The sequence below is a fragment of the Myxine glutinosa genome, chromosome 9 (genome assembly GCF_964187855.1).
Source record: "Myxine glutinosa chromosome 9, kmMyxGlut1.1, whole genome shotgun sequence".
In the NCBI taxonomy this organism is placed as follows: domain Eukaryota; kingdom Metazoa; phylum Chordata; class Myxini; order Myxiniformes; family Myxinidae; genus Myxine; species Myxine glutinosa.
In genome coordinates, this window is record NC_136269.1 from 86,681,766 (window position 1) to 86,697,005 (window position 15,240).

Genomic DNA, 15,240 nt, shown 5'->3' on the forward strand with positions numbered 1-15,240 from the left:
GGATTCCTGTGACCGAGTTGTCATCGCTGTGACCGATCAACCTGCGTGTCAGGTTTTGCGATCGATTCAGGAGAGAATCATCGCCGTGCTGTTGTGCCACGAGACCGGGCCGTCGGCCATTTTGACTCACGCAGGACTTGTGCTTCGCTCGCGGTTTCGTCTCTTCTCGACCATTTTCACCGCATCCAGACGTTGATCTGGGATGTGTGTGAGACGTGGCTTTTTGAAGGTTAATTCGTCCATACCCGAGGGTGTGATCTCTCAGTCGCCTGTGGGGCGCCTTTGGATATCCTAGTCACCTTGAGGGCGCCTTTGTACAGCTGTGGCTGTGTGACTGTATTTGCCATCCGAACGGGATTCTGGTCTGATCGGACATCGTTCTGTCGATCGCTGGAGCGAATCACCTTTGGGCTTGAAGCCGGGAATAAGAGACATTGGGGATGTTCGGGTTTCACTCACTTGGAGCACAGTGAGTTCTATATTACCAAAACTGATGGTACCATCATAGGACATGGATTGTACTATTGAATACTATTATTGTTGTACTGTTATTCTTGTGTGATCTTAATACAATATTTGTTTGTGAGTAACAATTGGGGTGGCTTCTCCATTGATCTTTGACATACAGAATAACACATTTTTCTGCCGTGACTCCTCTCGGGGCTCGGAGGTACATCGTGACCAGGGGGTCGGGGAGGAGCACGTAACACTCAGGCACGATGGGCCAGATTGCCTCCATGTGGTATCCAAGTTTCCTTGTGGAGTAGAATAATATAATCAAAGTAACGTCTGAAATAAACTTTTACATATCAATTCAATCAAGTTGCAAACTCTACATCATGTCAACACTCATTTTAAGTAAGATGGTTAATCCTTTCGATTCAAATTCTGAAAACAATAATTACTCCCACCAGGGAGTAATGCATTCGATCGTGTCCGTCCGTGTGTGTGTGTGTGTGTGTGTGTGTGTGTGTGTGTGTGTGTGTGTGTGTTTTTGTGTATGTGTGTGTTTGTGAACAAGATATCTGGAAAAGTTCTGAATGGATTTGAATGAAAGTTGGTGGGATGTTTGCCCTTGGGATAAGGAAGAATTGATTAGTTTTTGGTGAAGCTCAGGATATTATTCCGGATCCAGGAATTTTTTACCATTGGAAGATAGGGCTCATTTTTTTTTTGACATTATCTTCTATATACTGTATATTTAACATTATGATATGAAAATAGTTTTCATATTTGTTGTAAATGTAGTTTAAACTCGTGGTTATGCGTTAAAGCGGTGTATTTTTTTTTAGCAGCGTCGTCTTCAATGTTCATTTTTTTTTTTCTAATAAAAATATATTCTGTCATTTTAAAACCACCAAAGTGTGTATTAGGTTTCCCGTTTCATAAAATGTATCGTTTGATACGTATAATGCTTTAAAAGTTTTTTGTTTTTTTTTAAGTCAGAAGAGATATCAACATTTACCTCAGCGAATGTCAATCGCGGTGTCAGTATTTGATGAACTTACAAAGACTTAGGTGACTTATAAGTTTGACCAGCATGTGCAAGGGATTCTTCCCAGAAGAATGAGTGGTCGCATTAGCTTGTACGACTTAAAATGAGCGAGTTTTGTTTTCACGTTTGGGCCAGTTTTACATGTTGTATCCCTAAGGAATGAAACGAACGTTTTTCCTGGCTTACAATTTTATTTGAAGTCACACATGCCTCAAAATACACTCACTTGTATAGAATTGAACGCTGAATCCGAAAATGTCGGGCAAAGGGGGGGGGGGGGGCATTAAGCTCCAGGGGGCATTAGGCTCCAGGGGGCATTAGGCTCCACTACATTGTAAATGCATTTTATAATAACTTCCTGTACAAGAAAAACTCATTCTGATTGGTTCTTGCGTCACTTGAGAACATGGCTGGTGTATCTTGAATAAAATATAATGCATTTACAATGTAGTGGAGCCTAATGCCCCCCCCCCCCCCCCTTTGCCCTAAGTGAAATTGCCTTGTTTTTTTTAACATTATCTTCTATATATTCTAAATATATGTCTGTGCAGTGTCTATCTTGTGTTGTCTTGTCTTGTGTTGTCACTGAACTACTCCCTCAAACTTGTGTGAAATCGTACTATTCCAACTTGACCCACGGCGGGAGTATGCGTTCTACTGAGTGGCGTTATACTTATAGTCAACTCATAAAATGCTGGATTTACTGGTTAGTAGCACAGAAATTATTTTTTGTCATCGGTTTTTCTCCACCAATTAGAAGCGAGCTTTCATACGTTACCCAGGGTATTGTATATTGTAAGAAACGTAATGATTCGTTATTTGGTTTGACGTCAGCTTAAACTCATGTGCCCGACCTGTGGCTGGACGTGCTTTATGGGTTAAAGTTAAACGAACCTTGTGAGGACATGAGACATTTACATTGATAACTCTGCTCGATCTGAGGTTAAAAAAAAAAAAAAAAAAAAAAAAAAAAAAAAAAAAAGCCATATAAACCGTGCTCGTGTAATAAACCTCCGTTCAATCACAGTACGAAATCAACACGAAGTGAAAAAAAAAAGGAAACGAATACATTACAATACAATGTACAGTACTTACAATATTTGATTATCGCGATATTGACCGGAGCTGTGCAGGTAATTCGGACGGACGAGATTTCCGCCATTGCAGATGTTCCACAGAGTGACCAGGAAAAAAAAAACCGCACGGATGCCGATTTTCTTCAGTGTATAGATCCTTCATCACCTCAAACCACCTCACATCACGCGATGTCGAACCATCCTTCGGATTCGCTTAAATTCATTCCTTATTCATTCACGTTAAAAATTAGTGAATTCATAATTTCTTCGTGTAGTCGTTCACCGTGCTCGGGTTCTCAGATCTACGTGGATCTATGTACTCTTACTCTTTATAATTTCAAAGCGTTTGGAATTATTTTATTAGTATACGTTTGCAGGTGTATTATATTAAAATTAGCGGTTATTTCGCGTTTCAATGTGTTTTTTTGTATTTGTCTCGTCAACTTATCGCATACACAAAGCAGAATATTTACTGGACAATGATGATACAGGCAGGGAGGAAACGACAGCCGAGCTAACCAATACTCCTTAGGTTTGTTGTGGTCTGGGATGTGTTCCATGAGCAAGCAGCTTGCGATTGCTTTCCAAGTCAGTTGTTCTATATACGAAGCAAGCGATTAAGAGAGGTGCTTCATTATGTTAGTCAATATGGCCGCCGTAGTCTGATTCAAAAACGATATAACCTACAACCAATTAAATGTTCAGAAGCATACCCCTGTTATATATACACATGATATTGAAACGTGCATTTCATACTTTCATTTTTACTCAACTTTCCATCCTGATTCTTCAAAAATATAAAGACATGCACCCCACCCCCGAGGATTTATATTCGAGAAGCTTCTCCATGAGCCTGGACTTTATATATAATCCTCTTTTTTATTTGAATAGCTGGCTTTCGCAAGTAAATGTAACATCCCCACCACTCCTTTTTCCTCCATTCAATTTGACCCCTGGAAGGCACCAACAAAAAAGGAATATGTACCCACACGTCCAGACAAATGTTTAACTGCTTCAGTCTGGATTTGGGGCTGTACCAAGATATTTTTTGTGCAAGTCACACTTGTCTGGATTGGTTCAAATTTAAGCGCATGGTGTTGCGGTTAAGATCAAAACCCTGCACTCGAGTTAAAAACAAGAAACCTTGCGGAAAAATCATACTTTGACCCACACTGAACATTTTAGTAGATAAGGACCCAAATCAACTTGAGTGCCTGCTGGTGGCCAGGGGAGTAACAAATATATTGTTACGGATCGTGGTTTAGATGTTATGATGGGCCGAGCGGATGGTCCACCGCAACCTAACAGTTCCCCCGATTCTTCCCCAACTCACCCGATTCACCTCGAACGTTGGCCAAATCGCGCTACGCTAAATCAATGATGGAAAGGACACAACGACTGGGATAAATGAAACGACGCAAGGGGTACAGTTCTCAAGACCTCCGGAGGAGGATATAATTAGTGGTGGAGAAAAGGGGTAGATTACAAGGTAGAGTGAGGTAAAAGACACAGAAGGGATAGGCACTTAGATACAATCTTATCTATCCCAGACAGACCACAGACAAACGGAACAAGGCTGACTTACACAGGGATTGATGGCAGGGAAGGACAGGTAGGTTGATAGCACAAGGTGCACCTTGGCTCGGGGACAGGATCAAGCACGGTCCAAAAGATGCAGGGAGGCCTCACAGCGCTCGGAGGTGGCGTCTTTCTTTTCCCAAGCTCAGCGCGCATCCGACGTCACCTCCCTCTTCCTGCGCATGCTCAGCGGGGAGTCACACGCCCTCGGCTGGTTGGCTCCGCCCCAGATGGGACCGGTCCGCCGCTCCCATTGGGTGCGGGGGTTACCGGGCTCCGCCCTTGACGAGGAGCTGACGGGGAGCCCCTAGTTGGTAACCCCGTCGAGCACATGTTTGATGGCGGCTCGTGGGGAAGGCCTCGTGCCTCCCAACACCCCCTACCCCCAAGCCGGAGTGAGGACGCGCACTCCCCGCGCCCGCCGCTGCTGTTGTTGTTGTTGTTGTTGTTGCTGAACCATGAGGAAGAGCTGCGGGGAGGTATTGGGAGGTCCTAAACTTCCTAACGGTGCCATACAATCACATTCTGGTGCAACGAAGAGTCAGAATTAATGGAAACGAGTCCTTAACTGACATAGACTAAGAATAACTAGCAAGATGTCCTATAGTTGTCTACGTGAGATGCGGTGGACCTGGGTGCGACATTTAATGGGGGAAATAGGGGGAGGTCGGGTCTACAGAGTGTTGTTTACAGAAAATGGGACTAGGGAATGGGGGATTGGGGATAGTTGGGAAGTATTGAGGAAATAGGGGAATATTTACAAGCGGATATGGATGGATGCAAATCCCATATCCGCAACATTGCACCCTTCTCTACCTCGGGGCGTCCCGACCCGATAAATTTTTACCTACTTTAGTGTGGCACTCAGATGTAGTTCCCTCTACTATTAACTCAACCCTGAGTGCGACAGTTTTACAGATGTTCACAAATGAGTAAATATGTCCCCCTGCGACGTTGCACCCTTCTCCTAACAGAAACACACCCACAGGATAACCGAATCGCGGAAAGCATCCTCAAACTAAACATACAGCCGGTAGGGAGCATCATTTACACAAGACTACACTGATATTTACACGACGATCCAGGACCTGTTCTTTGAGGAACACATGCAGATGTTATGCATAGAGAGAGCACGCATGCCAGCATCGATACACCAACCCACGAGTGCCCTGTGGCCCTACGGCCTTTAATAATGTGCAGAGCACCCCATCCAAGCACCAAAAGCACCACCCCATTATGTACAGTCAGCACCATCCGGTGCACCAATAAAGTGTTCAATAAAAAAAAAGGCACAATCAAGTGTCCATGGTCACCGGTGGTGTCGCAGCCGGCCGATGTTCTGCCGCTGGTCTTGCCTTCTTGGAGTGCACTTTGCCTTCTGGCTTCTTTAGAAATAAAGAAAGGCGCCAACCGCGTCCATTTCTAAATTGTGGCCGTCAGGGGGGCCAACTAAAAGTGGTTCACCTGTATGGCATAGGTGCCACGTTGACCCAGAGGTCCATCACCGGGTGGTGCTTGCCCGCAAAAGAACTGCGGTCCATGGTGGGCGGCCACAAAAATTGCGGTCCATATGGTGTATCGATCCAGGCAGCAAGCAGCGGAAGTACAGGCCCACAACTGCGGAGCCAGCACCTCTCTCTCCTCTCTCTCTGCCCCAAAGCCAGATCCTCGGAGGTGGGAGACAAAAGAAGACAAGTGAGTAAGGTGGTAAGGGCGCAAAAGTGCACGCAATTCAAGGTAATGCACACTGGGGGCACATGGGAACCAGGTGAGACAGGTACGTTCCTACCGTACGCCCCCCCCCCCCCCACCAGGTAACCTACATTGCCCCTCCCTTACCCCTTACTGTATCCACAAAACACAACACTACCCATAAACATCTACTTTACACATCAACAAACGTCCCTACTGTCTTCCCCGTTCCTCCCATAAACCAAATTCGTCTTCTCTCCCTCCTAACCAATCAAATTTGCCATTTCCAACTCTCATCAAAATTTGCCATCACCAATTCATCATCAGTCCCTCCTAAGGAGGGAGAGATGGAATTACCCCAATGTCTCATCCACGTCGTGATGCGTCTCACAAATCCACACAGCAATTCTCCCTTACTGCAACACAGAACAAAGGAACACAGGTGTGGAGTCATCATCACCACCTCAGGTAAGTGGCTGCGTATGGTGTGACAGGTTCATCAATCCTAACTATTTCCTAAATGACTTTAACAACTTTACATTACCCGGGGTCTTTCCCTGCCAATCCATTGGCCAACTTACACTATGGGTTCTAAAAACCAACTCCCATTGACCAAACTGTGGTGCTTCTCAAGTTGGGGTCTCACTCCCCCGATTCATCACTCGGTGCCCCCGCACAATTTCGCTGGCTGGGTCGTGTGACGCTCCCAGCTGGTCCGCCCACCTGCACACCTCCACCACTGTTGTTGCCTACCGAGCTCACCTGCTCCTCACCCTAACCTAACTAACTGGGGAAGGCCCTCTCGCACTCTCACCCCCTCAGTGCCCTCTCTGGCACGGGCTGCCCGATCCACACCCGGGATCCTCAGGCACCCACTGACACTAACGGCTCCCAGAGCCCACCTGCGGCCTCACCTGGCCGACATCTAACAGTGGCGGAGTGCCCAACCATTCACACTCATACTAACAGGCCACACGACCAGCCAATTTCACCACACCAATGCACCCATCCACAATACCATTCTACAACCGCACCACAAATGCCAATATCCAACCAAAATTTACCTATACCCTCTACCTAACACTTACACTACCCGCCCCGGGTACTCGTGAAAGGGGTCCACTCTTCCCCCATCCACACCTTCGCACCATGCACACCACTCCGTACCACTTACTCCAACTCTCTCCACACCACTCATTCCAATACTCCATGTATTCCACACACCTGTACTTGCACACCTGTGCTCTCATACTTGGTGCCGCCTGCACCCTTCTCTCCCCCAAGCGCATTCGCGCTGATCCACAACACTCACTACTCATACACTGCTCCACACACCTGTTCAGTTGCACACCTGTGCAATCACACCTGTTCAATCACACCTGTTCAATCCTCAAACACACGGCATCATCTCATCTAACTACTCCCCTCTGAAACTTGCGCTTCCCAGTCACCCCTTTAAACTATTGCGCTCCCTCGTCATTATCATCCACTCTAATCTACCTGCGTCCCCTCTACAGGTATCCTTGTCACTAACTAACCTTAACGTTACCTAATGTCATCTTCGCTAGATCCCTACACACAATATCCTAACCCACCCGGGCTAGTTTCCACTGCCATACACCCCATAAACTATAGCGCATTTGCCCCATTCATGGGAAGGGTGGCAGGGATGCCACCCTTACCCACCGTCATACGGCGCGAGTGGGACCTTGTGGGACCACCTCGTATGTGAGTCGTTGCGCGCCTGCCGGACCCCGTGCGTCGACCCTTGCGGGGTCAGCGCGGGGCCGAACCGGCCGGGCCCCCACAGTACATTACCCCCAAGGGGCTCCCGTGCCTCCCCTGTCCCTCTAAAAACTACCCCTGTTGGTGTCGATGCATGGGTCACACTTCCGCAACCCGCTACCCATTCCATACCACCACAACCTTGCTCACTCACACCTCGCACCTCTCCCATCACCGGACCCTCTCGCTCGCACCCTCGTTCCATACCCTCCGGACCAGCCATACACCTCACTCTTGGCCTCTCACGAACATCCGGGTCCATCTCGACCCCCAAGCTTATTAAATCACCTGGCGCATCATACGCACGACCATATTGGTCACCACTTACACCGGGTCCTCTTTCTCTTCGCTTCTCCTCCATCACCTGCGAATCCCTCATCCGGTTAATGAGCACATCATCACGATCCGAACACAGACTTTGGACCAATTCTTTTACTTCCTCCTTTATCTCTTTCTTATCCTCTCTCCGTCGCTTCTTAATTTCGCTCACCCCTTCTTCCACTTCTTCTAATTTCTGCTTCATCTCCTTCATCTCCTCGTGCACCCCCTTAAATTCTTCCTCTAACTCCACCTTATTTTTTTCTATGTGCTCCCGCACCTCCCGCTCTTTAACCTCCATCACCTCTACCACCTTGTTCATTTTCCTCGTCAGGTCCTCATGTACCGTCTGACACTCTTTTTTAATTACCCCTACATCCTTTTTCATCTCCTTCTGTGTCGATTTTAAACCCTCTATTACCGCTGTGTTCTTCTTTACCTGGTCCCCCAACTCCTTTTGTCCCACTGTCAGTTGTTCTACTCCCAGCGTCAACTCCTCTATACCACCTTGCAATTTTACAGTCCCCTTTCTCACCTCCTTCTCCATGCGCTCCTTACAGTGCCTCACCTCCTCGCGCACTCCTCCGACCTCCTCACTCACACCTCTTCTGATCTCTTCTCCCATCACTTGCATCTCCTGCCCAGATGCCACCCTCATCTGCTCCATTTCCTCCCTGTGAGCATCCAATTTAGTTTCTACCCCCATTCTGACCCCCTCTATCTGCTGCCCCATTTTTTAAACTTCCCTTTCCGCTTGGTCCCTCATGTCCCTCAATTTGCCTTCCATACTGTTTTCTAACCCCTCTAACCCCTTTTTCATCCCTTCCATTTGATTCTCTTGAGCGGCCATTCTGTTTTCTACCCCCATTAACCCATGTTTCACCCCTTCTATCCCATTGTCTAACCCCTCTAATTTCTTGTCTAATCCCTCACCGGTACCCCTCGCTTCATCCCTCATTACCCCCAATTGCTCACTCTGAGCATCCATCCGGTTCCCCATTCTTAAAATTTGGTTTCTCATCCCCCTGTTCTCTTCCCTCTCCTCATCCGCCTTGACCATGAAGGCCTGCATCTGCTGCATGAATAGGCCCCAGTTCATTGGTGCTGCGGCCGCTGCTACGGTCACGGACGCGGCAAAATTTGGTGCCGCTACACCCACGTGCGCGAGGACGCCATTTTGCGCGCCTGAAGCCTCGTGCGCGAGGACGGCCATTTTGCGAACCTGCCGCCCTCACTGCTTCGCTCTCCTCTTGTCCCTCAATTTGGTCCTGGATCGACCCTGCCTCACTCTCCTCTACCGGAACCCAGCCGTCTTGATCTGCCATAGCGCGACTTTCAAAATTCGGGTTTTTTTTTTTTGTAAAACAAAACAATTTCCAATTGCTTGTAATTTTGAGCGCGTTAAGCGCGCTTCGGGCCTCGTATCTCACTCCTCGACACCAATTGTTACGGATCGCGGTTTAGATGTTATGATGGGCCGAGCGGATGGTCCACCGCGACCTAACAGTTCCCCCGATTCTTCCCCAACTCACCCGATTCACCTCGAACGTTGGCCAAATCGCGCTACGCTAAATCAATGATGGAAAGGACACAACGACTGGGATAAATGAAACGACGCAAGGGGTACAGTTCTCAAGACCTCCGGAGGAGGATATAATTAGTGGTGGAGAAAAGGGGTAGATTACAAGGTAGAGTGAGGTAAAAGACACAGAAGAGATAGGCACTTAGATACAATCTTATCTATCCCAGACAGACCACAGACAAACGGAGCAAGGCTGACTTACACAGGGATTGATGGCAGGGAAGGACAGGTAGGTTGATAGCACAAGGTGCACCTTGGCTCGGGGACAGGATCAAGCACGGTCCAAAAGATGCAGGGAGGCCTCACAGCGCTCGGAGGTGGCGTCTTTCTTTTCCCAAGCTCAGCGCGCATCTGACGTCACCTCCCTCTTCCTGCGCATGCTCAGCGGGGAGTCACACGCCCTCGGCTGGTTGGCTCCGCCCCAGATGGGACCGGTCCGCCGCTCCCATTGGGTGCGGGGGTTACCGGGCTCCGCCCTTGACGAGGAGCTGACGGGGAGCCCCTAGTTGGTAACCCCGTCGAACACATGTTTGATGGCGGCTCGTGGGGAAGGCCTCGTGCCCTCCCAACACCCCCTACCCCCAAGCCGGAGTGAGGACGCGCACTCCCCGCGCCCGCCGCTGCTGTTGTTGTTGTTGTTGTTGTTGTTGTTGTTGTTGCTGAACCGTGAGGAAGAGCTGCGGGGAGGTATTGGGAGGTCCTAAACTTCCTAACGGTGCCATACAATCACATTCTGGTGCAACGAAGAGTCAGAATTAATGGAAACGAGTCCTTAACTGACATAGACTAAGAATAACTAGCAAGATGTCCTATAGTTGTCTACGTGAGATGCGGTGGACCTGGGTGCGACATTTAATGGGGGAAATAGGGGGAGGTCGGGTCTACAGAGTGTTGTTTACAGAAAATGGGACTAGGGAATGGGGGATTGGGGATAGTTGGGAAGTATTGAGGAAATAGGGGAATATTTACAAGCGGATATGGATGGATGCAAATCCCATATCCGCAACAATATTGTTGTGGATCTTCAAAGTCCGTTCCCATTACAAAGGTGAGATTAAACCCCTTTTTCTCCTTGGGTCTTCGAAACCGTGAGACCGAGTCGCCACTTCCGGGCAAATGGGGAAAAGGGTTTCGGGACAAATTCACACGTACCTTTGGTACCCACGCCGCAGCGGAAGCGGGGATCGAGCCTCGCACGAACCACGCTTAATTGAGTATGCCCGAGCGGAATGCGTATCACGTGACTCGTGCTATTACTTTTCTATTAGAACCCGATGAGAGCGATTCTTATTCGTACATCGTACCATGCGAAGTCAATGATGGAAAAAGACAGGACGGTCGAATCAGAAGAAAGAACAGGGTTTATTTACACTATTTACAAGGATTGGTAGAAGGAAAGGGACACAGGGCAGAACTTAGTCAATCTTATACTTATACCCAGACAATGGGCCCACTTACACACATGGGGAGATGGAGGAAGGATGTTCGCGTGCCAAACGCGCCTGCTTCGGTCGCTCCAGGAACAGCTCACCCAGTGTGGCCCTCTGGCGGTCACGGCACATATCCCGGGGAAGGCAGGCAGGAGGGAAATCGCGTGTCTGTGGCCCGGAGCGCGGGAGTTCACTCTTTACAGCGCGCGATTAATACTGCGAGGAGCGCGGGGAGCAGGGCAAAGTTCGTATACAACGAGGTGATTCAGTTCATGGGCGATACGACTCAATACGAGGCAATGCTGATACGAGGCAATCCTGAGCTCATCTGACTCATCTGCTTTGGACCTCAACTCATCTGGGGGGCTCGGGGCAGGGTTATATGGCCCCGCCCTAGCCCGACTCGAATGTTCCAAACCCCGCCTCTTGCCGCAGTGGTAAGCCTCTCCCCTCGAGCCCTGATTGGCGGTTCGTGCTTACCGATGGCTCCTACTCCTCCTGCCCCGCCTTCCTTCGGCCTCGGTCGACTTGTTCAGGCCTGCCGCGTGGTATTTCAGCGCCAATACCAAACCAAAGCGCCATAAGGACACCTAATTTTCACTGGCCTACTCAACGCAAAACTAACACAGGAAAGGACTACGCTTACATTTACGAAGAAATAACTGAACTTAAGCGAGGCTACATGTTGTGGTGTAACTAACTAAGAGGGGAAATTAACCTTTATTCCAAAACCGCAACAATATATTTATACAAGTCAGGAGACGACGATGGTTCACGAGCAAGCGGTATTCAATGACAAAGGACGGACTATAACCGAAACAGGCCCGGAAATGTCAAAACGAAGGTTACTGACCTTGAAATGAGATAGAAAAAAATGTATAATCAGTTATGAGGTTAGTTAGCTACACAACACCGAAAATTCGGTGAAAAATGAGATGAAAAAAAAAATGAAAAAATAAAAATGAAAAAAAAATAAAAAATGAAACATTGAGCTCCGTGGGGCTGGACACATGACATTGGCCTAACCAAATATCGAAACCCCTGTCGGATTCCACCAAACCCCTCAGAGAAGATATAGCTTGAAATCGATTACCCCCTAAAAAGACATCTTTTTCGGGCGTGGCTCCGCCCACAATGGGCGCAATACGCCCAATCTGGGCAGGACACAACTAGATCATGATATGAACCTCCCACCCAAGTTTCATCAAGATCGGATGATATCATCGGGTAGTTATGCTGCGGACAGACAGACAGACAGACAGACAGACACACACACACACACACACACACACACACACACACACACACACGCAGACGCACACACATGACGAATATAGTGGTCACTTGATAACTCGTGAACCAATATATGATTGTGTTACGTTGTGGGGGTAGGGATACTTTAGTCCAGGTCACAGAGTTCTACAAATAAACAAGAGTGAGCAGTTCCTATACCGCTAACGTTACGATCGTGTGCGCACATGAGGGCATGTCCGCCATTACCAAAGAGGGCAAAAATTGCTCGGATAACCCGAATGTACATGCATTGGCGTACGAGTTTGAATGTAAACAATACGTAAAACTGTCACTCGTGAACGAAACTGTACCTAGCTTTATCTTCGCCAAATTATGGAAATAAATAAGAAAAAAGAATTTCCCACAAATGCATTTGATAAAAGAGTGTATTTTCTTACCTTAAATTGACAATTTAGGGCTGAATGCCGATGTACAGCTTTGAACAGAAGTCATTTGTATCGGCGATATACACAGTTATAATGCAGTGAGTTAAGCTTTAACTTCATAAGCTAATACAGTCTATTCCAGGCAACAATCCGGGGTAACACTATAACAATCATTCTAAAATGTGTTACGGATTCGGCACTTATTATTATTATTGCTGTTATTATTATTATTGTGGGTTCTAATTATTATGGGTATTGTTGTTTAAGGGAAATGGTTATTGTGGTTAAAAGGTTAAAAGCGCTCATGGTAAAAATGAGACAGGAAATCGGATCGTGACCCGGAAGAAAAAAGGCGTGGAAGAAGAAGAAGGCAGAGGACAGTGAAAGACTTGCCTTGAAGCTCTGTACGGAGCGTGGTTGAGCGCGAATGTTGCGAGTGGACTTTGAGTCCTTGAAAGGAAGTTCGAGCGATAGGTGATATCGCCGGAGTATCGTGGAGCCTGCGTAGACGGGCATCAGCATTGAGATTCCGGAGAATCCTTGCCTAGAAGCTCTGGCTCGAGTGAGGGCCGTCCGCCATTTCGCCCCGCGCGCTACCTTCATCGGAAAAGGTTTTGGTCGCATCGGCTGGGCTTATCCTCCGGTGGTTTGCCGGGGACAGCTGTACAATAAAGCGGCGTCTAAAGATTGCACTGCGGTTCGCTGATTGAACGGTGCAGGTGCACGCCTGGATCGCATCTTTGGGAGTTGCCTTTCGACCGCGAGTTTGCTGGGTGTTGGACCACGTGACTTCTGTGTCACTTCGACCGTCTACGCCTCGGTTGCTCTTGATTGGACATTGTTCCAACGATCGCCGGAGCGCATCAACTTCGCCTTGGAGGGTTATAGAGACATTGAGGAGGGCTCGGTTCCGTTTCCTGGGAGGGCCGTGAGTTTGGGGTTAAGTTACCATCTTAAGATATTGCTTGTATTGTATTGTATTTATGGTATGGTATTGTATTATTCCCGTGTGATTTTTAATACATTCTTTTGGTTGATACCCATTGGTGTGGTTTCGATCTTGATTTTGACACGGAGTAATATATTATTTTACTGCCGTGATTCCTGCCGGGGTTCGGAGGTATACCGAGACCAGGAGGTCGGGGAGGAACACGTAACAAATGGAAACAAAATCAGTTCAAGGGCTGGTTCAAATGTCTAATGAAGTATGCAATCCAACAATGTACAGCATAATGATCCCTCAACTCTGAACTTGAGTTAGTGTGAAAAGTCCGTCGTGAGATTTTTTTATTTTTTTTGTACACAAGAACGAGGCTTGTGAAAGAGCTAACATTAATCACACAAAAAGTCAAACCGACACATAAAACACAAAATAAGGGGAGCGGTAGACAAGATGGAGAGAGAGGGGGAAGGACACAAACACAACATTTGAGAGCAGGGACATCGAGAGAACTGTGGGAGGGAGAGGGCTTGGAGGGAGGTGGGAGAGGTGTAAAACATATGGACACTGCAAGGACTTCCAGGAAAGAAGTTGGAATTTCAAAAAAAGTGTATCTGGGGTGAATTAGCAGGGGTAGAAAAGATCAAGGTTTTGGATGGGGGAAGATAAGTGATGGTGGTGAACAGCTGTTTTAAAGACCTGGAGGGAGGAGGGGGATTGAAGAGAGTGGGGGAGTTTGTTCCAGAGGCGGGAGAAAAGGGGAATGAAAGAGTGAAGGTGAGCAGAGAGCCGAGATTTTGGCAGTTTAACCATAAGAGGGTTGCTGGCAGATCTTGTGCGACCTGTCGGAATATTGGGGGGGACAGAGCACAGAGAGAGCTGGGGGAGCAAGGCCAGAGAGGAGTCAGTAGAAGACAGAAAGACCCCCAACCTGCCTGCGGTGAGTGAGTGAAACTAAGGCCCTTGGAGTTAGCTTCATCGCAGGAGATTCCAATGATTCTGAAAGCTTTGGTTTCAACAGCGTGAAGCTGAGCTAGGTGTGAGGCAGGGTGCTGTGTTGGGGTTTTGAGAACCCTGCACTGTGTAAAGTGTTGTAAATATACCCCTTTGTAAATAATTATTTGTGTAAATACCTCCATTCATTGTCAAGATCAAAGGCTGTCCCCTCGTTAGTCCACATCGCAACACGTAGCGAACTATAGGCCCTCTTCATAGTTATTTCATTATTATGTGTTTCAGGTAAGGCTGTGTTTCCAATAGTTTGACTCTACATTGCATTAATCAAATAAGATAGGCCCCATTCGATCCATTTGCTCCCACTCTCCACATTGTGGTACGTCGTTGGCAGCAGCCAAAACTCCATTGCGCACGAGGCCAAGAACAGGAAAAAGGGGGAGGAGCCGCCGGATCACGGGCGTGGCATCAACTCATCATCAAAGGTGGAGTCAGCCAGCCCGAACCAGCCAACCAGCACCGCGGTGAGCGACCCGGTAGGCGTGCCCTCGCAGCCCGCGGCTTGATACGGCCAGGAGTAATAAAAGGAACTGCGAGGGACTGCTTCGAGAGAGGAGTAAGAGGGCAGATGACCGCAGCATCGAAGCACGGAGAGGTATGCAGGAGGGAAGTGCCCAGCTACTGAACCAGACGAGTGATTGCATCATCCCC

General features: G+C 47.9%; 1 protein-coding gene across 4 annotated transcripts in view; it reads right to left on the minus strand.

Moving 5' to 3' along the window:
- The window catches only part of MVD (mevalonate diphosphate decarboxylase), a 304,225-nt gene that overhangs the window by 37,211 nt on the left and 251,774 nt on the right, over window positions 1-15,240 (minus strand). The window contains exon 1 of one of the 4 annotated variants that reach the window (XM_068128870.2): window positions 2,591-2,887. The exons of 2 other annotated variants lie outside the window; for them this stretch is intronic. In XM_068128870.2, the coding sequence (XP_067984971.2) occupies window positions 2,591-2,657 (67 nt within the window). In that variant the 5' untranslated portion in view covers window positions 2,658-2,887. Of the gene's footprint in view, window positions 1-2,590; window positions 2,888-15,240 lie in introns of those variants that run through there. One more of the 4 variants, XM_078784503.1, reaches the window with a different exon arrangement.